This window comes from Acinonyx jubatus, chromosome B4, assembly GCF_027475565.1.
Source record: "Acinonyx jubatus isolate Ajub_Pintada_27869175 chromosome B4, VMU_Ajub_asm_v1.0, whole genome shotgun sequence".
NCBI classification, from domain to species: Eukaryota; Metazoa; Chordata; class Mammalia; order Carnivora; family Felidae; genus Acinonyx; species Acinonyx jubatus.
Window position 1 is genome coordinate 78,933,429 of NC_069387.1, and position 25,944 is coordinate 78,959,372.

A 25,944-nucleotide genomic window follows, 5' to 3' on the forward strand; every position below is an offset into this window, starting at 1 on the left:
GCGTTGTATTGAGTGTTTAATCTGACAATCAAATGCCTGCGCCTTCTGGCTGGACACCTTGCTTCCGCTAAGCAAGCTAGTACACTGATTGGCCAATAAAGCAATAGCTGTTACGATATAGTCCAATAATCCTCATCCTGGGCGGGGTCTAATGAGGATGTAGGGCCAATCAGCGGCTGTGTTGCTTTTGCGGCTCCACGTCGGCACCAGCTGCGGGGCAAGATGGAGGCGCTGATTTTGGTAGGAGCCCGAGGGGCAGTCGAGGTGCTGCGGTGTCCAGAGGGGCTGGGAGTTGGGGTTCATCCTGACTGGGAGGGGGTAGAAAGGGGAATCCCGGGTAATCCTCGGGGACCGAAGGTTCTGCCAGCCCCTGGAACAAGCGTGTGGCCTGGTGTAGGAACTGTAGGAGGTAAAGCCTCGGTTTAGAGTAGAAAGCTCTTCCGGGGAGAGGGCAGAATCCGTGGAAAGTTGAAGGGAGCACATGGAGTCCTTAGAACGCATAGGATCATCAGCATACTGAATTGGGGTCCTTTAGGTTTCTCCTGATTCTGAGCATTATGGATGATACTCTGATTTGACTTTCTCCAGACCTCCAAACTGGCCCCAAATTGTAGGACTAGACTGCAGTTGTTTGTTATCACAGGGTCCTCCTGGTGGTTGTCATAGTTTGACTCTCCGTTGACAGTTCTGTTACATATCTTAAAAAAACGGTTTTCTTTTTACTTAGGTCTCCTGTTAATCCCTGTTATGTAGTTTTGTCATGGTAAATGTATTCCATCAAAGTTCTGGAGTACCTGATAAGTTAGCATGGATTAAAGAATATTTTTTCCAGACTCCTTATTCTCTTCTTTTTTCTCTCCTTCTAAGGCGTTAGGAATTCTTATTGTAAGATCTGAGATGCTAACTCTCCCTCTGGTTATATGAGAATTTTGGTGGCTAAAAGAGTGTTTTAGCTTCTTTACCCGTATAATCCCTTTTGCCTGTTAAAACAAAATATTGCTACCCTTTCTTTAGAACCAGACTGGAGGATTTCTCTCTAAAGTGCTCTGTTTTACAGTCTGGGGATGTTAATATGTATGTGTGTATAGGAACTCAGCGGCCAACCTCCTTCCTTGATTAACTCCAGGCTCTTTCCGAAGACGTTTTCTTGCATCTTTTTCTGCTCTAATACATGTACATATCCAGATTTTCATCAGGTAGAAGACAGTAACAGGTTTGATTTCTTTCAAAATGGCAAAGATAGGGATAATTCCTTCTCATCATGTGAATTGATCAAGTCTAGGTAGCGAGCTTAAAATCTGAGGTTTTTAAAATTTTTTTATTTTTGGGGGCGCCAGGGTGGCTCAATTGGTTGAGCATCTGACTTCGGCTCAGGTCATGATCTGGCACTCTGTGAGTTCAAGCCCCGCGTCGGGCTGTGCTGACAGCTCAGAGCCTGGAGCCTGCTTCAGATTTTGTGTCTCCCTCTCTCTCTGCCCCTCCCCTGCTCATGCTCTGTCTCTCTCTGTGTCGAAAATAAATAAAATTTAAAAAAATTTTTTTTTATTTTTTAATTAATCTCTGCGCCCAGTGTTGGGTTCTAACTCATGACCTGGAGATCAAGAGCCGCAGGCTCCACTACCTGAGCCAGCCACGCCCCTCCTGAGTAGTTTTTAATAAGTTATTTTCTGTACCAGGCAGTTAGCCAGTATTCTTAACCAGTTAACAGACTAGGATAAATTCCAGGGAATTGGTTTCTTTGGAAATTTTTAGGAATTTTTTAAATGCTCCCTACATCTGTTTACAAGGGAGCCTGCTTAGAGGTATAGGAGTGAGGGACATGATGCTTGGGGAGCCGTCTTAATACAGGATATGTGTGTAATGGTGAGTTGCGGGAGGTATATGTGAAAATCTCACACATTTTCTCTTACCTCAGTTTTCAGTCTGCTTCCTTGTTGAAGTCTATTTCAGTCTGCTTCTTCCTTGTATCCATTTTGATCTGTACCCAAGATGCCAGATTCCTGCTACCTTGGTGAGGTACCCCTGAACTTTGCTTTTAAAACCATATTGATTCTGGGGTGCCTGGGTGGCGCAGTTGGTTAAGCATCCGACTTTGGCTCAGGTCGTGATCTCACGGTTTGTGAGTTTGAGCCCTGCGTCGGGCTCTGTGCTGACCGCTTGGAGCCAGCCTGGAGACTGCTTCGGATTCTGTGTCTCCCTCTCTCTCTGCCCCTGCCCTGCTCATGCGCGCTCCCTCTCTCTCCCTCTCTCTCCCTCTCTCTCAAAAGTAAATAAAAAAATAATAAATATAAAACCATATCGATTCTTTGTCATGAGAAATCTATGTGATGGGTTTAGGGAAAACCAAATTATAGAGAAGAGGGCTTGCTCAGGGAAGCACATACTGGAGGATACCTCTCCAGTATGCAGAACTGTACTTTTAAACATCAATTATATAAAGCATTTATTGGGGACAAAGTACTAACAGGTATCAATTCGTGTGCATTTCTCCAAAGTTCTTATGATATTAAACTAATACTTTCCTTCCTCTGTGTCAGCTCTTTACAATTTCATTATATTTTGGGCCCCCAATTAAGAATTTATGTATCTTTCTCATCATTCCAGGCTTTCTCAGCCAGAGTTCTAGGAGAGAAGTAAGCCTAAGGCATTCATTAATGTAATGAATCAACTTCTCTGTATCCACAATGGCACTAGTTTGTACCATCCTTGGGAGAAGTTAAAAAAAAAAAAGTAGTCATTTAAATAGTTTTCAGTATTCAATGCTTCAGATGAGGAACCCTAGTTGAGAATCAGGTGATACTTCCTAAATGTTTATTTCTCTGTACCCTCACAAACTGTATCATGGAATTTAGCTCCATCGGATTCAGAATCACCCTTCTGCACTGGTCCTTTTTAACTTCATGCCTTCCTCTGTTTACTCAGCAGCATCTCCTGAGTACTTAAATCACCATCGTCGTGAAAAGTATGAGGAATCCCTGGATCTTACCTTAGCTGTCTACTGAACTAGAGTTTACTGTACCCAGATAATATTTAACAGACCACTCCTTAAAGAGGCAGACACCTTCTAAAGTTCTTGTAGGCTTCCTTCGTTCACATTTTTGTTTTGACTGGACCTCTAGGGAAAACTGATGAATGTACATTCCTCTGTCCTCACCTCCACAAGGCACACAGCCATAGGGTATTGAGAAGGGAAGAGTAATCTAGAGGGGGTCAAGAAGAAACATCTGCCGAACCTTAATCTGATTATGGGAACTTCTAAATACCAGTAGGTTCCCTTCATTTAGGTACTTTACAGTGGGTCACATTTCTTTTTTGAATTAAGTAATCTAGCTCTAGGTTTCAAGTAGATTTGTCTAATCTTTCTCAGGTCCTGTTGTCGTCTCCTAAGGAAAGAGACCCTTTCATCAACTTCCTTCCCAGTGCTTAATAGTGCTCCCAGCCTGCATCTTTGTACTTAACTTCCTCTCTCCTGCTGTTTTCTGCTGATGCTCCCTTTCTTAGCTGTGAATGGAGAGGGATCTCTACAGGTCACCATTCTCCATTAATAACCTATGAAATCTTAAAGATAATGACTTACTCCCTTCCTCCCTTCCCCCTTTACCTTATTTTTTTTCTTTTCTTTTTCCTCTCAAAGCTGAATTGCTGTAGCAGTCTAGATCCTTAAATCTTTCCTCATAGGTTTCATTTTTCCTAAACCTCTCTGGATTCACTTTCTGAGTGTTTTTCCAGTGCTTTTCAGACCAGACTTAATTCCATTCTTTCTCTCCCTTTATACCATTTTTTATCCTAAAACAATGACCACATCCCAAATTCTAAGACTCCTTCAAACATCAGGGCATCCAGAGTGCACAAGAGCGTGCATCTTTGTGGAGGAGGAAACTATGCAGAATACATCAATGACTTAAAGGTTGATACTGCTCTGTGGCCTTCGCTTCCTGAATCATCTTAATGGGGCTTTTGTTAAATTCCTTTGGCACTAACAGTAGAGGTACTTGGCCTGAATGCCCCCTCCCCCTGCTCTGGGCAAAGGTATCAATTACATTAAGCCCCCAAAGCACTCCCATCTCGTTCCTGGCAGTCCCTTGTGCCCCTCTCCCAGCTGCGTCCTTGCCGGTGCCTGGCCCCTCCATTTCGTTAGGAGAAGCAATCTCCTCGATCCTGCGCCGTGGAGATATATTTCTCAGCTAGGGCGCGAGCTGTGCCAGCACTGCCCCCGGTGAGGTCCCTGGCAGCCATAAAAATTTTTATTGTGATTATGTTGGTGTCGGGGTGTCCATCTGGGTTATTGCACACCTAGTTTAATTGATTGAAGTTTAATTTATTGACACTTCAAATTAAATGATCAGAATAAACTGTGCTGTTACTCTGGCCAGCTTGTTTTAATGGTTGATTGCTGGAAGCAGACCTCGGCTTGAACTAAAACCCCCAAAGAGCAATTGACGCTGCTTCTAACTCTCTCCGTGTCTTGCCCTCCAAGAAGACCTCGTTATAGATTTCCGACGTATTTATATATATTTTTTCCCTCTCCTTCACAGTGGTGGGAAAGAGTTGGTCCCCGGCAAGGTATAAATTATATCAAAGGTCTAGGGGAGCTGTCACATGGTCAAAAGAGGAGGAGGGGGTCTCCATGTGAAGAAAGACCTTTGAGAAGCCAGGTCTTCCCTGTGAAGCAGAGGATGAATGCAATTATCCAGATATTTGAGGGAGCCTAGTGGCAGATTTAGGGTCTTTTTTTTTATCTAGATATCTGCTACTGTTCTTTACTCCACTGACACGACTTGGTTAGAGTTAGGATATTGACCACTAGTCATGGAAAGGGGAAATCAAGAAGCAAATAAAGGATCAAACAGGAATACAGAATCCGTGTCCACCTATCCACTTACACTAGAGTAATTAGAAAGATGGAAGGCAGAGTGCCCTCAAGCAGCTGATGAAGATGGATTGGGGGGTTGAGTCCATGCGCGTCATAAGATGCCTGTACTGGCAAGGGCCCTCTCACGTTCCGTCTTCCCTGATGCTGTGCAGAATAGATTTTCTCCCAGATCAGATTATTAGAGGAGTTCTCTTTATCCTTCGATTTCCTAGCTTTCCTCTTCTGGCGTTTGACCACACCCATCTCTTCAGAAGACTTTCCTGCTGTGTAACCTAAGTCACATGTTGCAGGTGAAATGCGTGTCTCCTTATCTGGGCGTTTAGTTTTCCCACTGTCAAGGCAGGTATCTCCACCTACAGCCAGATGGTTTGGATAGCCCTACCAATTTTCTTCAACTCCTTTTCTATTATTTGTATACTTTTTAGAGGGAGACTGAAACTGGGGCAGAGGATAGCAATTAGGCCTTAGGACATGATTTTGAATTTTGGGTTGGTAGACTGAAAGACAAACACAGACCCATTCTTTTAGGCTAGCAGATTAGGGGCAGGGTAGATAGCCCGAAATGTTATAAACAAGAACTCTGCAGAAATAGATCTAGTTCCATCGGATTTTTCCCTTTACTGATGATATTTAAATGAGAGCTCTTGGATTACCCAACTGGGAAGGTGGGAAGTTCTAATGTCGCTCTCAGGCCTCAGGTGCCAAGTGCTCTGATTTCTGCTTGTTCGACTTGTCTCTCTTTCCAGTGCTGCTTTGCTTTGTCCTGCGTTTGTGTAATTTTTCATAATAGTTGGAGAATGGACTGTGCACCCTCTGGGGAAAACTTCTCCAGGTGAGGTTTTCTGAAATTAAAAAATAATAATAAGTTCTAGGCTTAGACTCACAACCCTGAGCCCAAGAGTTGCATACTCTACTGACTGAGCCAGCCAGGTGCCCTGGCTTTCACAGTTTTAAGAGAGGACCTGAGATTTTGCATTTCTGAAGAGCTTAGGCTCAGTTATCTTTGTCCTTGCCTGTCTCACAGCCACCAAGTTCAGTCACTGAAAGCTGGAGGGGTATGGTGCCAACCTTTGCTCCCCCTGCTGGCTGTGTTAGTTTTCTCAGTCATATTTATTAATTTATGAAGGCCACACACATATTTATTGAAGTCATTATTTGGTTCGAGGCAGAGGAGAGGGGGTGATTTTCAAAAGTATCATTCATTTCCCCCTTTCCCCCTCCCCTCTCCACACCATCTTACTATCCTCACAAAGTATCATATTTAATTCTAACTGGGCTCCTTGAAATCATAAGAATTTGTGAATGTGTAGTTTTCTGGTAACAGGGTCCATAAATTTCATCAGCGTATCAAAAAGATCTGCTGTAACTTAAGGTATTAACCTTAACTGATCTAGGTCAGGCCTCTCATTTCTCTGATGAAGAAGCAGAGTCCCCCAGAAAGGTAGAACTTGAGTTAATGGCCAACCCAGATTACAATAAAGGATTTTAGGAGTTCGGAGACATTTTCTCCTATAGTGGTTGAGTTCTTAGTGACCGTGCTTTCACATTTTCTGTCTCTGTCAGGAAGATTCTTTCTAGGTGTCTTTTCCTGACGTCACTTCTTCCTTCCTAAGGGTTGTGTTCACTTTCCTCTTTATAACCAGTATTTGGTCTCATGGCAACTGGGTAATGTTCTGTGGTACCTGTGGCTCCTGGTCTTTCCTGAGTTGTGCTTGAATCTAAGCAAACTCTTGGGTAGTGTGTGAAAACTATGCTTCCCTGTCAAAGCCTTGAGCTAATTCTTCTTTTTGTTTGAAGTCCCTAGGCTTGTGGCTGGCAAATTGGAGCCCTCAACCCCAGAGGAGCTTTTCATGTTAAAGGAGTTGGCACAGAGTCAGGGAGCAAAATACCTGCTTAGCTACGTAGAGCAGCTGGGAGTGGTATGTAGGGATTTTTCCTTCTAGTTTTTACCGTCTTGGTTTTGCTCTATAAATAGAGTTGGGGCACTAGGGTGGCTCAGTTGGTTGAGCATCTGACTCTTGATCTCAGCTCAGGTCCTGATCTCAGGGTCGTGAGTTCAAGCCCTGCATTGGGCTCTATGGTGGGCATGGAGCGTACGTTAAAAAAAAAAAAAAAAAAGGGTCAAGGGAAGAGCGTGTTGTTTCTTGTTGATCAAGACCTGTTGCCAAGCCAGGGTACTACTTTTTGGCATGGCCATAAAGATTTCTTTCTAAGTGGGAAATGAAGAACTTTCTAGGAATTTCAACCACTTCAGCTGTGTGGATAGCATCCTCTAGCTCCACAAAGCCTTCTTGGTCACGTCCCTCCCCCCTCCACCCCGCCCCGTCCCTGTGAATTAAATAAAAATAATTGGTCTTAGCCCCCAGATATCCTGTGTGCCTGCTGCAAAGATTCCCCTCTCTCCACCCGCCCCCCATTTCCTCTTCTGGTGACATTTCATGATCTTACCCCAGAGTGCCTTCTTACTCTGTATGCTGTGAACTGACTTAATTCAGTGCTTTTTCAGAGCCTATCTCTCCTAGTTTGACTTACAAGACACACAGAGAACTTCTATCCAGAGCTGCCTTTTTAATATTTTTGCTGATTACACTGCTGAGGAAGCTGCAGGTCATTTGAAGGCCCACAGGGGGCAGCACTAGGAATGACTTCTCTGTAGTCCCCCGTGTGCTAGTCGCCGGGGTACTGGGAGGTGTTTTTCACCAGACCACAGAAATCCTCTGATTGAGATCGGAGACTCCTTTGCAGCAGGCTGGTTGCTTGTTTGGTGTTGTTTCAGCGCTCCTGAGGAGTCCCGTCTAATTTCCTTGACAATAAAAACGTACATGAAAATCTATCTGAGCCACCCAACCTCCCACAAACAGTCTGCCTACATGTCATTTCCAGGCACTATTAGCATTTGAGGTGAAGTTCTGTTATACACTCAGGCTGTGGCTCTCTGAAAGTCAGTGCATCACAGAACTTTGTCTCGAAAGCTTTCTAGCAGCTACACATTTGGGAGTGGGAGGGAAGAATAGACCTTTTAAATCCTTTGAACGTGGCCTAAGCTTGTAGGGTCTTTTTCAGTAATCAGCATTTAATGTGTTACAAGGTCAAACCTAGTCCATTGTCCAGGAGGCCCATTTCTCAATAGCTGGGAGTTATTTATAAACTTGCCCTTTGCAAAAACTCAAAATGAAATTACCAGTCATGGTTTCTGGGGCCTTTAAACTGGCTAGTTTTATGGTATGAGAGGAACTCTTGGCCTCCCCCGCTCCCGAGAGGTAAAGGCCCCAGGCTGAAGTGGCACCGGCTGTAGTCAGGAGGTGGCAGGAGACAGACGTAAAGGAGACGCTGCTGGCTCCAGCTGTAGCAGAGTTGAAGCAGCATCTGCTCATGCCTCAATTCTTGGCTTTATTGAGTATGTTTATTCCCTCGTTTGAAATGACCAGCCTTTCCTCCAGTGCCTTCTTACCTCTCTCAGAGTCAGATCTGGTCTTCTCCCTGCCTTCCTTTGCCTGCCTTTTATCCTTCCCAGTAACATCCAGTTCCTATTTGGGGGGTTTCCTTGATAACATCTTCTAGGAAGCCAGCGAGAAAGGCCCAGGAATCTCTTTCTGTCTTTGCCAGCAGTTTCAGGCACTCATACCCCAGTGGCCACAAAGGGCATTGTCTCTCTCCTAGTTGGCTGGTGGCTATAAGGGTTTTTCTTTTCTTTGGGATCCATCCCATTCTTTCTAGGGATGCCAGACTCTATGGCTGCAGGAACCAGTTATCTATGCCAGACTAATGCCCAGTTTAAACCATTAGGAAGCTCTCCAAGGTTTCTGTGAATGTGGAAAGAAGAACAGAGCCAAAGATTTCCAGGGGAAAGTAGGAAAAATGCTCTCTTCCAAATTTCCTTCCCTGTGGGCTTCTTTTCCTCTTTGAAGGAAACTCATTCCCACTGGTGTCTCCCTTTTGGTCATTTGAGGTTGGACCCTCAAGTTGCTATGGAATTAAGCCTGCTTTATGGGGAGATCTTTCTGTGGGGGTTAGGAGTGAGGAAAGCTTCTCTATTTGTGACCTTTTAGATAAGACTCTAGAAGACTTGCCTCTGCTAGACACAGAGTTCCTTAGTTTGAGACAGACTATTTATTCCAGGGAGTAATGTGTATAGAGTGGCATCTCTATGGAGTGTTGATCAGTGCAGAGATATGTTGGTAGTGGTATCACCCCAAATGGCCACACCAGAACGTATACCGATACATGGAAGTCTAATTATAGGAGTTCCCCTAGAGGGGTGCCTGGGTGGCTCAGTCAGTTGAGCACCTGACTTCAGCTCAGGTCATGATCTCATGGTTCGTGGGTTCGAGCCCCGCGTCGGGCTCTGTGCTGACAGCTCGGAGCCTGGAGCCTGCTTTGGATTCTGTGTCTCCCTCTCTCTCTGCCCCTCCCCGCTCATGCTCTGTCTCTCAAAAATGAATAAACGTTAAAAAAAAAAAAAAAAAAAAGTTCCCCTGGACACTTACTACTTCAAGAGATTTTTGCCTTATTCTCAAACTTCATTTCTTGTCACAATTATCCAGTAAATACTGAGAGTTTAGTGTGTGACATGTTCTGGACACTTGGAATAAATCAGTGAACAAAAGACAAAAATTGCTATTGTCAAGAATTCAGGTGAGGAAAGCTTACATTCTTCATCACCCTGTTGTCCAAACACTGGGTTCCCTTTACTCTCATTCTTAATTCCCCGAGGCAGGGTTGGCTCTTTGTGTGGAACCAGAAACCTCCTGGCGCCTCATGGGACAGTTTACCTTTGTGGAGGTTGCAGTTTCTGGATCCTTGGCAATAATTCTTTCATGCTCACTCTTGGGTCTTTATTAAACACATGCCACATGCTTGGAGGTTGCATTTGGCCCCTGTGAGAACCACGGGTTTCCTAAGCAAGGCCAGGAAAGGGAGGCAACAGCCCTGTCTCACAGCACAGGGGAGGGAGAGCAAGGGTAAGTAATGTTGATTAGAAATTCAAGGAATGTGGGGCTCCTGGGTGGCTCAGTCGGTTAAACGTCCAACTCTTGTTTCGGCTCAGGTCATGATCTGGCGGTCCATGAGTTCAAGCCCTACACTGGGCTCTGTGCTGACACATGGAGTCTGCTTGGGATTCTCTGTCTCTGGTCTCCCTCTCTCTCTGCCCCTCCCCTGCTCACTCGCTCTCTTCTCTCTCAAAAATAAATAAACATTAAAAAAAATTCAAGGAATGTGAGGTGCGCCTGGCTGGCTCAGTTGGTGGAGCACACGACTCTTGATCTTGGGGTCGTGAATTCGAGCCCCACGTTGGGCGTGGAGCCTACTTAAAAAATACATTAAAAAAAAAAAAAAAGGAAATTCAAGGAATATGAGCCTGCAGACACCTTCTACACACATTAACACTGCCTCCCTTTCCTTCCTTTTCCTCTCCTGGTTAGTTGGTTCGTTAGAAGTTGCAGGAGTAGAGGAGCTTTTGCAATGTGATATGCTTTGCAGTTGGATGTAACCATTAAGGCTGAGGCCGTGGTTCCTTTAGGAGAGCCATTATCCTCAAGATTTGATTGTTGATAGTGAAAGAACACTCCCCTCCTGCTCATTAACTCCAGGCTCCCGGCTTCTTAGACCCTCTTCTTACTGCTTTGTAACTCCCCCAAAATTCAGAATGGTTTTTGTCTTGGCAAGTTAAGCGGTGGTGTTGGGAGTATCGTAGAGGAACTGGGGTCATAGGGGAAGTCTTGGAAGATGGATGTCTCGCTGGGCTGCGTTCAGAACTGGTGTGTCTGTGTGCACGAGTGTGCACACGCATGCGTGTTCGTTTCCCTCTGCTCAGTGTGTGGGTGGTTCAGGGAAGGCTTGCTTTATGCCTCTGCATTGCTACTGCATTGGGACTGCAGAAACTTCCAAGTACACTAGGGCATTCAATCCTATTTTCAGATAGCCTCGTGCAGTGCCTATTAATTAATCTGGTCACATTCCATACCTACCTGTACGTGGGAGAGCAGGGAGGGAGGGTAGTTTGGAAAATAACTGTAGCATAATGTGTGGAAATAACATTCCATGACCTACCTTGATTAAATCCTCTGTGAGTCCGGCTCAGAGACACTGTTCCTCTGATGCTATTTTGGAGTTCTTTGTCGAAATGCCCCCTCCCTCAATTCAGTTCATTCACCACTTGATCGTTCTCAGCGGGAATTGTCTACATCTAACCAGGCTGGGATAGGGGACATGCAGAGGCACCTCTGTATCCCCTTGCAGCCCCAGTGGGACTAGGGGAAGGTAGCTGGTTTGCCACTGGTAGCAGGAGCCTTCAGGACTGAAGGTATGTTCCTATCTCTTCAGGAACCCTCCCTGTATACTGTCAAAGCCATCCTGATTCTGGACAATGATGGAGATCGACTTTTTGCCAAGGTGAGATTCCCTTTGAAATTCACTGAGGAGCAAGACAAAGGCTGATTCTGAGATTTGGACCTGGGACTGCCCCCACTAACGCCTATTCCTTGATACTATAATTTTGAGAATTCTTCCATTTTCCTGTGACCACTCCAGATGAAAACCCAGACTGCTTCTGTCTCTTAGTTGCCCTGCTTCCACACTTGCCTTCCACAGATTTTGACCTCCTTTGTTGTCAGCATTAGAGCAGGGAAAACCTTGGGAACCTTGGTTTCTGAACAGTACAGTGTCTGGATATGAGAAGCAGGCTGCCCATGCCCATCACTCTTGTCCCCCTTCCTTTTGCGTTGTCACCCTGCCTGCGTTTTCCCAGGAAATTCTCTCGCAGTTCCAGGGTTCCAGCCCTAGGTCTGCAGTCACCACCAAGCTTGTTACCTCTTGATTTCCCCAGTGTGATGTTTCTAACTTTGGATCTATTGAAAGAGAGGAGAAAGGACACCCCTCTCCTCTCCCTCCATAGTCTCCCCCCTCCTGTGGAAATTTTTTCTGTCCCTGGTGTATTAACTCCGGGCGAGCACAGCATAAATCAATCAGCAGGTAGAGATTAGTTTAGAATTCACCAGCTGTTCCTCCCTGTAATTGGATGTAACTATGCAGGACACCTTTTGAAACAGTTATCCAGTTACTAAATGCCAGACCTGTCATAGGTCTTCAGCTGACTGCGACGGATTAGCCCCTAAAGAGCAGAGCGATTTAGCAGCCTAGTATCTCCGCCCCCGTGCCAGGGAGAGCTTGGGAGTGGGCTCAGCAACATGCTAGATGGTCTCCTATTTTCAGTTTTCAGAAAAGAGAGCTAAGATACGAGAGAGGTTGGATAGGCTCTGCCTTTCTTTAGAGGAAGGAGGTTTTTTGCAGCCTTTCCCCCATTCGTCAGTTTCATACTGTGCATGAGGGTCTGGAAAGAAGTGTTCTGTGCTTCTAGTGTCTTTTGCATTCTTTAGCATTGCTCCCCCGATGTAGGGAAGCTCCTAGGAAGCACTCTATGAGATCAGTCTCGGGATTGCTCTCGTAGAGTGCAGACAGGGGTAGAGCTTCATCGTAGGGCTTGTAGGCCTCTGCCCTTACAGTCTTAGAAGTGTGAGGTGGGCTTGCCTACGGCAGGGTCCCTAAAAATTTTTTTTTTTTTTTTTTTTTGGTATTCAATTACTCACTGCCCATTCCCTGCCTCCATAGTTCTTCCTTCTTCATGTCAGTGTTTTTCCCTCACCCCATGCCTTGAAGGAAAGAAATCCAAGATCCAGGGCAAAGCACAATCACTAATCATTCTGGGCTCCCAGCTCTAATGACCCAACCCATCTCCTTTCCCTCTGACCAGTACTATGACGACACCTACCCCAGTGTCAAGGAGCAAAAGGCCTTTGAGAAGAACATTTTCAACAAGACCCATCGGACTGACAGTAGGTCATTTTCCTTTCACTGCTCCTGGTGTTGGGGGAACCGTGAGGGGCAGGGGGGGGCAGCAGGACTGCAGAGAAAGGATAAAACGACTGCCTCCTTTTTTCTCTTTTTTCCTCCTCCCCTCATATAATAAACTCTTCAGAAATGTAATGGGGAGGTGAGTGTACCTCACGCGGGAATACCGTGCTGGAAGGTTGGCTGTTAGCTACCTGTCTAGTCCCTGGATTTATGAGCCTCACTTGACAAATTTAACTGCAGCTCTGCTTATTGTACCGCATCCATTAGGGCAGGTAAATGGAAGTCTGTAAAGGTGACCGCTCTGCTTTTTCACCTCCGAAGGATCGACTAGTATCCTGCCTCATATACAAGGAGGGAAATAAGGGTAGTTGGCGGGGGAGATGGTTAGAGGAGAAGATACGTTTCGATTTCCCCAAGTTTATACTTCCCTTTTACCACCTGGAAAGAGAAAGCAGGTCAACTTTGGTCTTTGGACTTTATTACAACCTACCTTCCTTGAGCCCAAATAGCTGGATGCCAGGAATTCATGGGAACTCCTTCTACCTACTTCCTTATCTCAGGCCACCCACTGTTTCCACCTTCCCCCCACCTCCAGGTGAAATCGCCCTCTTGGAAGGCCTGACAGTGGTATACAAAAGCAGTATCGATCTCTATTTCTATGTGATTGGCAGCTCCTATGAAAATGAGGTGAGAATCCCCATCGCTCTTTGCTATTGCTGACTCCACTTCCTAAACCACAGGCAGGACAGTTACTGGTTCTGGACCCTAGGAGGGCCACGTCCCTCTGGCTTCTGACGGGGCTAATGAAGTTATCAGAGTCCTGCTGCCCTCACAAATGTGGCCTAGCAAACAAATCAACTTAGGGGCCCCTGGGTGGCTCAGTCAGTTGAGTGTTCACCTTCGGCTCAGGTCATGATCCGTGGTTTATGAGTTCGAGCGCCACGTCGGGCTCTGTGCTGACAGCTCAGAGCCTGGAGCCTGCTTGGGATTCTGTGTCTCCCTCTTTCCCTCTGCCTCTCCCCTACTCGCACTCTGTCTGTCTGTCTGTCTCTCTCTCTCTCTCAAAAATAAACATTAAAAAAATATGTTTTTTTAAATCAACCTAGAATGCAGGTTTTTCCCCACTTGCTCTTTTTTTTTAAGTTTTATTTATTTAAGTAATCGCTACACCCAACGTGGGGCTTGAACTCATGACCCCAAGATAAACAGTCGCTTGCTCCTCCAACTGAGCCAGCCAGGCACCCCCCCCCCCCACCATTGCTCTTTTATCTTCACGTTGGAGACACCAGATATGTTTTCATACATACTGATATACGGTATCAAGGGTCTTCCCTGCATAGTGTTTTCAGAGGTAGATTTCTGAGGTGTGGTCAAGGTCAAGGAGATGCTTGCTCCTACTATGGAGGCTCCACATCTGACTGAGCTTGGGTCAGTTAGCCAACATTCAGGGTCATGTTGAAGCCGTACATTCTGAATGGGTCACTTGAGAAAACTGTGAATATAGTCCTAACCTGCTTCCTATGCACAGGAAAAGCTACTTACCTCAGGTAGCGACGTCTAGGAGAGTAGATAAGTAAAAATAAGCCCCCACCTAATTTGAAGCAAAAGTAAAAGTTTGAGAGAACCAATTCTTTCTGAGCTTTTACTACTTTAAGTGCTTTGTAAGGTACATTGTTACCTAATCCTTACAGCACTTATGTGAGTTGTGGGTATTAGTGTTCTTGTTTTATAGATGAGGAAACCAAAACATGAGGAACAATATGAAATTGCTTGCATATGACCACCGTTGAACTATAGAAATGGCAGTTTCATATGGTTCAACCTAATAACTTTCCCAGGGTCACACATATAGAAATGGCTCAGCTGGGATTTAAGCCCAACTCTGTCTGACTCCAAAGTCCATACTCTTTCCACTAACTCTCTGACCTTAGTTACTGTTTGGTTAATGATTTCTTTACCTAAGATCTCCGGTAACATATACGCAGTTGGTAAAGACCTGTAGAGGACTGCAATAGGAAAGTTTGAACAGTCTGGTCAGAGAGAGGTCTCAAATTGTGGGATCGTGTAGCAGAATTTATTTCTGCGAGAAACCACAGTTCCTCTTCCTGTTTTTGCTCTGACTTCCACCTTATGCTTTTGGTCCTTTGTGAAAGCCCATGTCTTTTGATGCTTAATGAATTGGCAGGTTTTGTTTTCAGGTAGCAGCTTTCAGGGCCTTGAACCTTATCCTTCTGCTTCTCCTGTCTCCCAACAGCTGATGCTCATGGCTGTTCTGAATTGCCTCTTTGACTCATTGAGCCAGATGCTGAGGTGAGCAGGCCATTCTTGACATCTGTTTGGGAGAGAAAGTCACTATTCATCAGGCCCAGGAATTTGTGGGGGAATTAGCAGAGGCTCCAGGGAATTGATTTACCTTGAGAAGTTAGGCTTATTATTTCAGAGTAATTTGCACTGATGGGGAAGACTGGATGGAAAGTGTGTCCCACCTGGGGGATAATTCTCCTAAGAAAGGGGATTGGGAGGGAGCAATGTCTGTCTACTCTCATATTACCCAGTGGCTCTGTCAGAGTTCTGAGTACCTTTAAGGTGCTTTTCTAGACTTCATTAGAAGATAGGGAAAGGGCAAGTGTGGGGAAGTGTCCCAGATGTAACATCAGTACCCTGGGAATGGAGGCAACACTCCCAGTTTTTAACTTTAGTCCTTAGTTTTTCGTTTCTGTAGGACAGGAAGAATATGCCATTTACCCTCGCCTCCCCTCCACCTCCCCAGCAGCCAGCCCTCTGTTCCCCATGTAGATGGGCAACAGAAGAGATATAAGATACTTTCCTTGAAAACATCCAGGACTCTGAACTTCATTCCCCCGGCAGCTCCCAAGTGAACCCAGTACAGACAGCCATCCGCCATCCGGAGCAGAACAGCAGGCGCTCTCAGCCCCACAAAATCAGCAGGGCGAATGGCTCAGATTTCCTCAGGAAGGGGATGATTTATTTCTTAGCCAGGTGAATGAATAGACTTCATTTCAGTGATCTAGTGAAAGAGTCAAGCTGACGGATGTGACTGGCCACATGTACAACCACCGGATCTGAAGCTGGTGGATGAGGGCCCTGACTGTTCCCAGCCCCCTGGTTGGGCTTCTTTTCAAGGCCTGAGAAGAGCTGGTGAGGGAGGGGGACGCAGGGGGAGCAGGGGATTGGGGAGAGGCTTAGAAAGTCTGTCAGAGCTTGAGTGCAAATACAGTTTGCACTCAACTCCTCTCCACCTCCCGCCACCCCCAGATTGGATTTAGCTGTTTATTTGCTTTTTTCCACCCACTGATGGTAGTGTTTATGAGCAATGTCATGAGCAGCATCACGGTAGGTAGGGAAGAAACAGTAGCTCTGGATAATCAACTCTTGGATAGTCAGAAATTGACTATTTTTTTGACTCTCTTTCCTGACATTCCTGATCCTTACTTAGCAGCTAAGAATAGGAATAAGCTTAGAGTGGATTAGCCAAAAAGTTCTTATTTACTTACTTAACTTACTTTTTGGTCTGTGCGGTTGGTGGAGGCGTTTTGTTGGTCTAGTTTAGGATCCCCAACTCAGACGGTGTGCTAGGTTCCTATGTGTCTTAGGCTGATTTTTCTCTTCTCTTGGGGACTCAGGAAAAATGTAGAAAAACGAGCTCTGCTGGAGAACATGGAGGGTCTCTTCTTGGCTGTGGATGAAATCGTAGATGGAGGGTGAGTTTTCTGACCTGCCTGGAACCTCCTTGGAGCTGGGGTGAGAGGGTGGGATTGTTGCCTCTGTCCTAAGGCAAGTGGCCTTAGTGACCAGAGTATCCCCACAATGAGTCTGTCCTTCAGGCCAGAGTGAACGATGGTCTCTTCTTTGTCTTCTTAGGGTGATCCTAGAGAGTGATCCCCAGCAAGTGGTACACCGGGTAGCATTAAGGGTAAGCAAGAGTGTGCTCCCCTACATCCCCCGTCTACTCACCCTCTAGGGCCAGACCTGCTAAATTTATCTAAAGGTCAGGGCTCGTAGAATACATACAACCTTCTCTTCCCCTTTCAAATTCTCATTGTCTCAAAGAGGGGAAGCAGAAGGGGCATACTTTTGTCCCTAACCTGCTACCTAGCGTCTCATACAGTCTTTGCCCACAGGGGACATTTAGTACATACTTAATTGAATCAAAGATGAGTAAAAGAAACTTTAACATTAATGATTCTGAAACTATAAAGGAAGTTGAGGTTGGCTTATAACTTCCTTTGGGGATGGATCCCAATCAAGTGAGGCAGAGGAGTGTCTTTCTTGTCATAAAGTCTTTACATAACTAAGGACAGCACCTGTCTATCAGGAAGCATTTATTTGCAGAACCTCAGTCCTCTTTGGTGCTAGGGATACCAGAAAGGGGCCTTTGGGTTAACCGTAGAAGCCTCCAGGTCTGCTGGGGAGAAAATGGTGGGTGTAGAGAGAGCCCACCAGCAAACTATGGGGTGCCTCGATGTTTGAGCAAAGCAAATCTCCCCATTCATAGAATGTCCCAGCTCTGACCTCCACGGAGTGAAGGCTGACAGTGCCGGGTAATGGGAAATCTTCTCCCTTAACTGCCGTGGGCTCCATTTGCATAGTTTAATCTTCTCCTCTAACATATGTCTCTATGTGGCAAGAGAGAGGGTCCCCCCCACCACCCACTCCCGCCTTCCCCTTCTCAGGCTGCTGTTGCAGCAGTTTATTTCTTCAAATTAACATGCTGTCGTTACCCATCAGGCCTTGCGGGATCCATTAAATTACCCCTGGCTCCCCCTCATCCTTTCCCTGGCGATATTGATATTCAGGGAAGGTCTTCTCTGACTAGGGAATCAGGTCCCCCACCCCCAAGTTGAGGATCAGATAACCTGCTGATTACTTGGAATGGAATAAATCTTTTAAGAAGTCCTCCTGCCTTAAAACAGAGGATGGATGAAATGACCCTTTTCTGCTCACAGTCCCGCTGGCCAAGTAAAATTATGGCTGTACCACCTAGAAGGGACTGAGAAGTCGGGCATCTGCCTTTTCCTTCTCCACTACCAAACTTCAGTCAGGTCTCACTCCAGCTTTCTCCCATGCTAAATGCTTGTTTCTCCGTGCCATAGGGTGAAGATGTTCCGCTTACGGAGCAGACCGTGTCTCAGGTAGGACTTTCTCCTTTTCTTCCTCTCCAGACGGACTGGGTCACTAAAGAGACTAGAATAACCCTCCACCCCAGCCCAAGTTGGAATGAGTCTAGAGACTGAAGACACATCTTTCTTGGCTCCCTCTTATTCCAGAGAACTGGGACTCCTACAGCCAAACACTCCCTACCCCACCCAACTCCTGTCCCACTTCCCTGTGAGCAGTGGCTGTCAGCCTTGCTCTGTACCCTTCAAACCCTCCCTGCCTGATGCCTCATTCAGTGATTTATTCCCCAGCAGAGGCTTGCCTTAAGCAGATGGTCTGTGTGCGTGCGTGTGCACGCGCGCACGCGCCCACACACACACACACACACACACACACACACACACTGTCTCTCTCTCTTTCTCTTCTCTTATTATTCAAATGAGGGCTAAGCTGGAAATGCATATTCTAGAATAAGCAGGTTTTGCAGATCCATCCTGCTACTTTGCAGATAGACTATCTACCTGATGCGGGAGGCAAGGGAGGGATTCTGTTTTCTACCTACTTGGAATTCTCACTAAGAAGCCCATCTGGATGTGGTAACCCCTCCTTTCTAACATATGTCCAGTAACCCCCAGTTTTTTTCTTTCCTCCCAGGTATACCTCTTCTCTCTTCATCCCCCCAGTGGATTTGAATTTTTTTGGAATTTCCCAAACTGACAACCCTCTAGGGCCTTAGAGAGCTTCTTCCCATCCCTCTACCCTTGGGGATTTTCTATTTGCCATTCTTCTAAGGACAGGGAAGGCAAGTGCGGGGAAGGAGAGCCCCAATCTCTGTCCTTGCCCCGCCCCCGCCCCCCTCCCCCAGGCAAGCCCCTCACTGCCACTCTTGTCCCTGCAGGTGCTGCAGTCAGCCAAAGAGCAGATCAAGTGGTCACTCCTTCGGTGAAGACCTCACTGTTCCTGGCTCCTCACCCCCTCAGAAAATCCACATATCTGCTGTGACTTCTCATCCAGTCCCCCAACTGATGCTCTCAGGGTCATCTCGGGGATCACAAGGGATCCTTAAGTCTCCATCCTCTCTGTGGTTGCTCCCCCAAACCCCCACTTATGCTTCCTATTCTTTCACACTTTTTTTTTTTTTTTTAACAGCCTGGGAGTAAAGCTCCCATCAGATTCAAACGCAGGGTAGTAGGGAAAGCACCCTCTTCCTTTCTACACCGAATTGTGCTCTCATGCTCTCCTACACCCCCCCCCCCCATATTTTCTTCTCAACTTCGGTGCCCTTTGCTGCAGCTACACTTGAGATCAAAGCAGGAGAAAGAATGTGCTGAGTGTTTTCCTCCCTTTGCCTTTACCAGGCCTTCATCCCAACAGCCCATATGTTAGCAAGGGGAGGGAGGGAGAGAATGTTTTTTCTATAGAATGAGTGGGGGTGGCATATTCCAGTCTCAGCCACAGCCCCACTCACTCACTGGCCTCAGCGTTTCCTCCCATTCCTTCTTACTGCCCTGTCCTCCAGCCTTGGGAGAAAAGATGGGGAACAGCTCGTGGGCAGGGGACAGAGTGGAAGAAGTAGGGATTTAAATGTTATGGGATAGGGCTTATAAAAGTCTGTATTTCAGTCACAGCTGCATTCTTAACCCTGATCCTGGCTTCTAGCTTCAGAACCGCTGTGGGTCTGTGAGTGTTCACTGTAGGACTGTCCATCTCCTGGTCCCACTACCTGGACTCTGTCCACCTTCGCCACCCCTGGGATCTTTGCCTGGCCTGTCCTCGCTGTGCCCTGGAGCAAAGCCGGTCCCTGAACTAAAACTCCCATTTTCATCCTGGGAAGAAGAGGTTTTGCTCAGAACTGGGGAGGGGGTGGGATTTGTGACTTGGGCCTCTGGGCTCTGTCCCCTTCGCTCCCCCCACATGCATTTCACTCCTCTGCCCTGGGTCTGCAGTCTCTGTTGCTTAACCCCCTCTTCTCTCTGCGCTCTCTCCCTCCCTGGGTCGCTGAGAGAGGTGCCTTTCTTCCGAAAACCTTTGGGATTTGGATTCCCCCAGGAAGATGGGGGACGGAGCACCCCCTCTTGGGTCTAATCTTTCCCCCTGACCCAAAACTTCCCACAAAAATGTCTCAAAAAACACCTTCCTGAGGCTTCACTCTGCCCCACCCACTAACTGCCAGTTCTCCAAGACTGAAGTGGGGTGAATAACCGGGCATATCTGAGGGGACGTTTTTGGGGTCAGAGATGTATGGAGTCAGGAGATAGCCACCCTCATCTACTGCTGTGTGCAAAGAGGAATAAAACAGATTTTTTTCCAAACTGCCTTTGTGTGATGTTTCTGTTCCTCTTCCTCTCTTTTTGGCAGCTGCTTCTATTCCTCTAGCCCCCCCCCCCCCATCACTCCCCATCTTATAATATTTCTTCCCTCCTACCTCAGAGACTCCCCAGCATTCCACCTCCCCCCACCCCCACCCCTAATTTACGGGGCTGTTTGCCTCCTTGGCATCCCTCCGTCCCCTCGCCTGGAAATTGGCGCCAGGGGTGGGGTGGGGGTGGTATTTTCTCAGTGGGAGTCCTGGGGAACCGAGCGCTCCCCCCCCACCCCCAAAGCCAGCTGCCGGCTCCCGCCTCAGCCATTAGTAACCCGGAGACGCGCACCTGCGTGGGGGCTCTCCTCAGCCCCTGCTCCCTTCCTGCACCTCCCACTCCTGCTCTGAAATGGCGCTGAGCGGGTTATTTATCGGAGCCAGCGCTGCTCCAGAAGGTCAGGACGGTGGTGTAAATAACCTCTTCTCGCCATTTCCCCGTCCCTCCAGAGCCTGCTCCCCTCCCCCTCCTCCACCTTTATTCGCACAAATGAATGTGGCTGGGCTGGCTCAGAGCCTGGCCCTGCATCTTAATGGGGCGGTGAGCTCACAAGATGGATTTAGCTGGGGGTTTTATGGTTGCCGCGGCGACAGGAGAATGCTTTGGTTTTCTTTCCCCCTTCCTCCGCAGGATTTTAAGGAGGGGGGAGCGTGGGGAGCCCTCCTCCGCACTGCAGTTTTGAAGGGTCTCCTCAGTCACCTCTACAGCTCGTAAGATGGGCCTTCAATCCCAGGAGTAAGCCAGAGAGACCACATTAGGACCTCGGGAAAGGAGGAGGGAAGGAAGGTGATGGGAGTGGGAAGAGCCTCTCCAGCATCAAGACATGAAACCGAGTTGTCCAGTCTTGCCTGCTGTATGAGAACCTGGCAGTTAAGCTCGTCAGCTGTGGGGCACCTGTGCCCAGAATCCCCCCTCAGCAGGTAGAAAAAAAAGAAAACGCTTGGGTTATCACCTCTGTAGTCCTGGATTGAAAGTTGGGGTATGGGGCGGTGGGCGGAGGGGGGCTGGATGAGGGCTAGGGATCTTTGGTGTTGCCTGAGACTGGGAGGAAGCAGTGTCCGGCCTTACCATCCTAACCTTTCTACTTACCACCACCCAGCATTGACCCGGGTTGGGGGGTGGGGGGGAAGGCAGGTCAGTGCGAGCCTTGAGGGGTTGCTGATCAGTGACGGTGTGGAGAATGGAGCTGTATCTCAAACTTGAAATGCTCTGAGTTTGTTTCCCCAGCCTGGCCTCGTTTGAACTTTTCCTGCCTCCTCTGTTTCCCACGAGGAATGGAACTCTGGTGCCCCGGCCTGCCCTGGCCTACCCAGTCCCTTGGCCAGCAGCTTTCTTCCAGGACTATGAGCAAACCCTTCTCCAGCACTGACTAAAGCAGAGAAACCGGGGACAGGGGTCTGATCATTTCCCTCCATTGGTCTCTGATGCTGGGTCTCTTGTTTTGTAAGCTTTCCCTTCTTCCCCAGGGAACCCTGGGAAGCCCCTCCTCCCCTATCCCCCTTCCTCCCCTTTGGCTGGGAAAGTGACTGCAGCCTGAACAGTGCCAGACACCTGCCTGCCAGATGTGGCGATTCCCCATTCTTCTTCCCCCCCCTCCCCAAATGTCTATCCTCTACCCACCCCACTGAGCTCAGGCAGAGGGAGCCCCCCCACAGGGTGATTTAGTGCTACAGTCCCAGTCCCTCTTCCTCAAGTGCCCCCCTCCAGCTTCTCTCCCTTCCCCTGGTGCCCATGCCCCCCTCTTTTATCCCCCATGTCCTGCAGATGGCTTCCTGGTACAGACTCCTCCTCCTCCTGCTCCTCCTCCTCCTCCTCCTCCTCTCACCCTAGGGTGCTGGCATGTTTAAGCCCCAGCTCCTGGACTGGAGAATGAATGGGTGGGGCAGAGGTGACTGGCCTCTCTCTCACCCATGGGAGAGTACATCAGCAGGGCTGAGGACAGCGGCAGCCACAGCTGATGTCACTGGTGGGGAGGGGAGGTGTTAGGGGAGGAGGAGGTGAGTGGGGAGGGAACCGGCACTCCAAGACTGTCTGCAGGGGAAAAGAGGTCTGTGAGACCTTCTCAGGTAGGTGAGAGAACCCAGAACTGTGGCTGCCTGCTGGACCTCACATCTTTGTTTCTCTGGCTGAGTCTCCAGATCTAGTTGCTGGATCTGTGTCGCACTATGACTCAGTAGATGCCCCTCAGCTCCTCCCATTCACACTGACCCAAAATACACTTACAGGGAACCTTTAGTCCTTACCCTCCTCTCTTTAGTGTTTGCCCTTCTGCAGCTTTTCTCTCTTCCTTCTCATCTTTACTTTTCCTCCCTTAGTTGAGCTTGTCTCCTTGGTCATCTGGCTTCCCTGTCCCCCCTTCCACCCCATATCCTAACACAGTATGGTCCCAGACCTCCCACCAAAGCAGGCACTCGCTCAGAGCCTCTACTCTGAGGCTCTGGGGGTGGCAGTGAGGTAGTGGGGCTGAAGAGAAGCAGAGGCAGGACGGATGGAGAGTCCAAGGAAATCGGAGAGGGGGGAATAAGATCGAGAAGCACAACGAAAGAGAAAAATGACTGACAAAGAGGCAGAGTCTGAGAGTTAGCAGAAAGCCAGCATAAGGAACTGGGAGAGTGGGAGAAACCAGGAAAGAACAACCAGCCTGGGAGCCGAGAAACAGAATGGAGAGATGGAGATAGGAAAGTCACAGCAAGAGAAGACAGCTGGGGAGGGGCCAGCCAAGGGGCAGGCTGGCTCTCCTGGGCTCCGGCTCCCTCATGCTGATGGGTCATAAATCTTGGGTGTGTGTGCGCATGAATGTCTGTCTGTCTCAGTGTGTTGAGTGCACAGCACATTTGTGTAGGGGTCGGTGGTGGGGACAGGTTCTCATTCACCCATTTCTTTCAGCAGCCTCCTTCCTTGAAGAACCCCACAGCAACCCCGTGTCCCGGTGTTTCTGATATCCCGGGGGCCATTCCCAAGGTCCTTCCGCATCTTAAGAATCCTGGCTTTCTTGCTCAGAATGCTGGCCTGCTGGAATGTGCAGTCGGGATCCGTAGCATCAAGAGGCCCCAACCCCTCACGCCCACCCCCAGTGCCTGCTCACCAGCTGCTCCTGTCCATCTTCTCCCACTCTTGTGTCTCTCCCCCCTCCACCCCGACCCCTCCCCCAGCCTCTGACCCCCCAGCCGCCTGGGGCCCCGGGTTGGAGGGGAGACAAAGACAGGATTTATCATCAGGACAGAGAGGCAGCCAGAGCGCAGGGCTGAGGGCAGTGGCTGACCTCCCTGGGATGGGAGGGAGTGCTTGGCCAGATGCTGGGAGGCTGGAAGCCTGGGTTCCGATGGCTTCGGCTCACAACCCCCAACTTTTCTCACTCCAGCCTTGCTCTCTCCCTTGTCCCTGAAGAGTTAGGAAACAGAGAGAGAGGATGGCCTCGGGGTGATTTTAGGCCTCTGAGGGAAAACCCGGGAAGAGGGAAGGGAGGAGACTGACATCTCAGGGTCATTCTCTTATGCGTACAGAGGAAGATTCGGGAACCAGAAGCAATCAGGCAGCAGTTGTTTCCAGGACTAGAAAGGAGTTCAGGTGTACAACTGCAACCCATGAGATGCAGGCCTCTAATACAGAAGGACTTCTCCAGAACAGGCCCTGATTGCCAGTAGAGAGAAAGAAAGGTCCTTCCAGGTCCTGGAAGATGGGAGATCCAGGCTTACCTGAAAGCGAGGGAAGACATGGATCCCCCCCAAGGGTTATTAGCTCCAACCCCTCTGAGCAGACCTTCCTCCCTGTGATCCCCAACTGCCTCCTGAGAGGTTGTGAGGAGCAGCTGGACCCCGCCTTTACAATAAAGAGACTATTGGCCAGAAATCGTCTCTCCTCAGCAGGCAGGGTATGTGGGCAAGGAGAGGGAACGGTATGATCCAGGAGTTTCTGAGAAACCAGCCCATGTATCTTTCCGTGGACAGCTCCCGCAGCTCCCCTAGCTGCCCTTGGAGGCCCACGAGCCCGTCTAGCACCTCAGTGCGTCGGAGGGCTCCACAAACCCAACTCTGAAGCTCTCGCACCCATTCCAGCTCCTGGCACCCGATATCCTGCTTCCTGCCTCTTTACCCTCCTGTCCTGGGAGAAGGCCGCCAGAGTTATCCCCAAGTGAGAAGAGGCTGGGAGGAAGAGAAACTGAGGCAACTGGGCGTTTCCAGCCTCCTGGCCTCTCACCACAATCCCGCCAACCCATTCCCACCCGGGATTTGGTGAAGGAGACCTTCTCGCAGTTTCCTTCTACAAGCTGAAATCACTGTCTCAATTCCTGTGGAAAGCCACACATTTGGAAATTTTAGTGGCAAAGGGTCATGGATTGGGAGAGGACAAAAGAAGCGGGGTGGGGGATGGCGGATGGTGCAGGTTGAGGGGAAAAAAAACAGGAAAAGGGAAAAGAGCATCTCGTTTTTCCTCACTCCCCCTTCCCCCAATTGAGAAGGCAGATTTACAGCCTTGGTTTGTGGGGGGGGGGGGGGGTGGTGAGCATAAGGAAGACAGATCTGCAGTTCTGCCCTCTGAGTGTCTGGGTACTTAGCTTTAACTCCCCCATTAGCATCAATCCCCATCTTGCTGCCCATCCGTCTTCTGACATCAGCTCCTTCCCCTTTCCGTAGCCCAGGCTTTCTGACCCTAAGTGGCTCTTAAAGGGCCAGTCTAGACCCTTCTCTCCCTCCCTTTTCCCACTCCACGCAGCAGAGACTAGTGTGTGCGCTTTTGTGCATGCCCGGTGGCCATCCTTACTAAAGCCACAGTGGATGGAGGGCACAGTGTTGTGTGTGTGTGGCGGGGGGGGGGGGGCACCTCTTCTCCAGCTCTGTCTCTTTAGATACTCCCCAACCCCCCATATTACTGACCTCTATCTTTGTTCACTACTTATCCAAGCCCGGAGTAAGCCTTCTGACTGGGCTGGGGGTCACAAACACCTGGTCCTTGGAGCTAAGGGGCTGGAGAAGGTATGTGGATCACAGGACAGATCCTCTCCCTCCCTCATTTCCTGGAGGCCCAGGGCAGGGAGTATCAAGGACTACTGGCTGTTTTTAATTCTCAGCCAGCAGTGGGGGTGGACAGGTTGGGGGCTGAGACTCCTAGGAGATGCCCTGAGCCCCACATTCCTAGCCTCCTTTCCCAGGGACCCAGGCTGTGGTCTGGGGTCGGGGAGAGGGGGGGATTTCAAATCTTCCTCTCCCTGTGAGGGACGTGAATTGCCAGAGAAACCTGCCTGTGAATTTCCTGGCTCCTCTCCTCCATTTCTCAGCAACTGAGCTTAGGGGGGCAGAGGGGAAACTGGCTTCTCCCCACTTCTCTCCATCTTCTGCAGAAATGCTGTAACTGCACTCCAGGGGCTATAAGAATGCCAGGACACTTGGAAAGTTCCTCCCCCATCTGCCTTCAATCCTTTCTGCTGCAAAGATCTGCAGTCCTCTGAGGGGCTCTCCAGGGCAGTCCAGACCCCCTTCCTGATATCTGAAACCCATTCCCCACCTCCCTCGGCGCTCCCTTCTCTGGCTCAGGATGAGAGGGAATTGGTGGGTGGGGGCCTTGGGAAAGTGGCCACGCTAAAAATAGGAGCCCCCAGCTGCACCCCCCCATGGCCCCTTATTTATCACCTTGCAAACCTCACTCTCAAAGAAGCATAAATATTCCTAATTCCTGAAGGCCAGCCCTGAACTCATAAATTTAACTGGGGAGGTGGGCAAGGGGGAGGAGTGAGGTGTAGGGAAA

At 48.6% G+C, this 25,944-nt stretch overlaps 1 protein-coding gene and 1 long non-coding RNA gene across 3 annotated transcripts; one reads left to right on the plus strand and one right to left on the minus strand.

Annotated features, from left to right (window-relative positions):
• The first annotated feature begins 149 nt into the window (after positions 1–149).
• On the plus strand, positions 150–20,154 carry COPZ1 (COPI coat complex subunit zeta 1). 2 transcript variants are annotated; one of them, XR_008300270.1, is made up of 10 exons: positions 150–240; positions 11,198–11,266; positions 12,624–12,705; positions 13,320–13,411; positions 14,979–15,034; positions 16,369–16,446; positions 16,607–16,658; positions 17,839–17,877; positions 18,497–18,644; positions 18,741–19,099. XR_008300270.1 is itself a non-coding variant. In XM_015087825.3 (9 exons), exons 1-9 carry the CDS (start codon positions 223–225, stop codon positions 18,786–18,788), a joined length of 534 nt encoding a protein of 177 aa, XP_014943311.1. In that variant the 5' UTR covers positions 151–222; the 3' UTR covers positions 18,789–20,154. The 2 variants fall into 2 exon arrangements, 1 of the variants encoding a protein (XP_014943311.1); XM_015087825.3 differs by lacking the exon at positions 18,497–18,644 and having other exon boundaries at positions 151–240; positions 18,741–20,154.
• LOC113593090 (uncharacterized) lies at positions 14,785–18,687 on the minus strand. Its single transcript, XR_003413158.2, has 2 exons — positions 16,240–18,687; positions 14,785–15,056 (listed from the first exon to the last, which is right to left on the minus strand). It is a non-coding gene; the product is annotated as an uncharacterized LOC113593090 (long non-coding RNA).
• Positions 20,155–25,944: the final 5,790 nt, after the last annotated feature.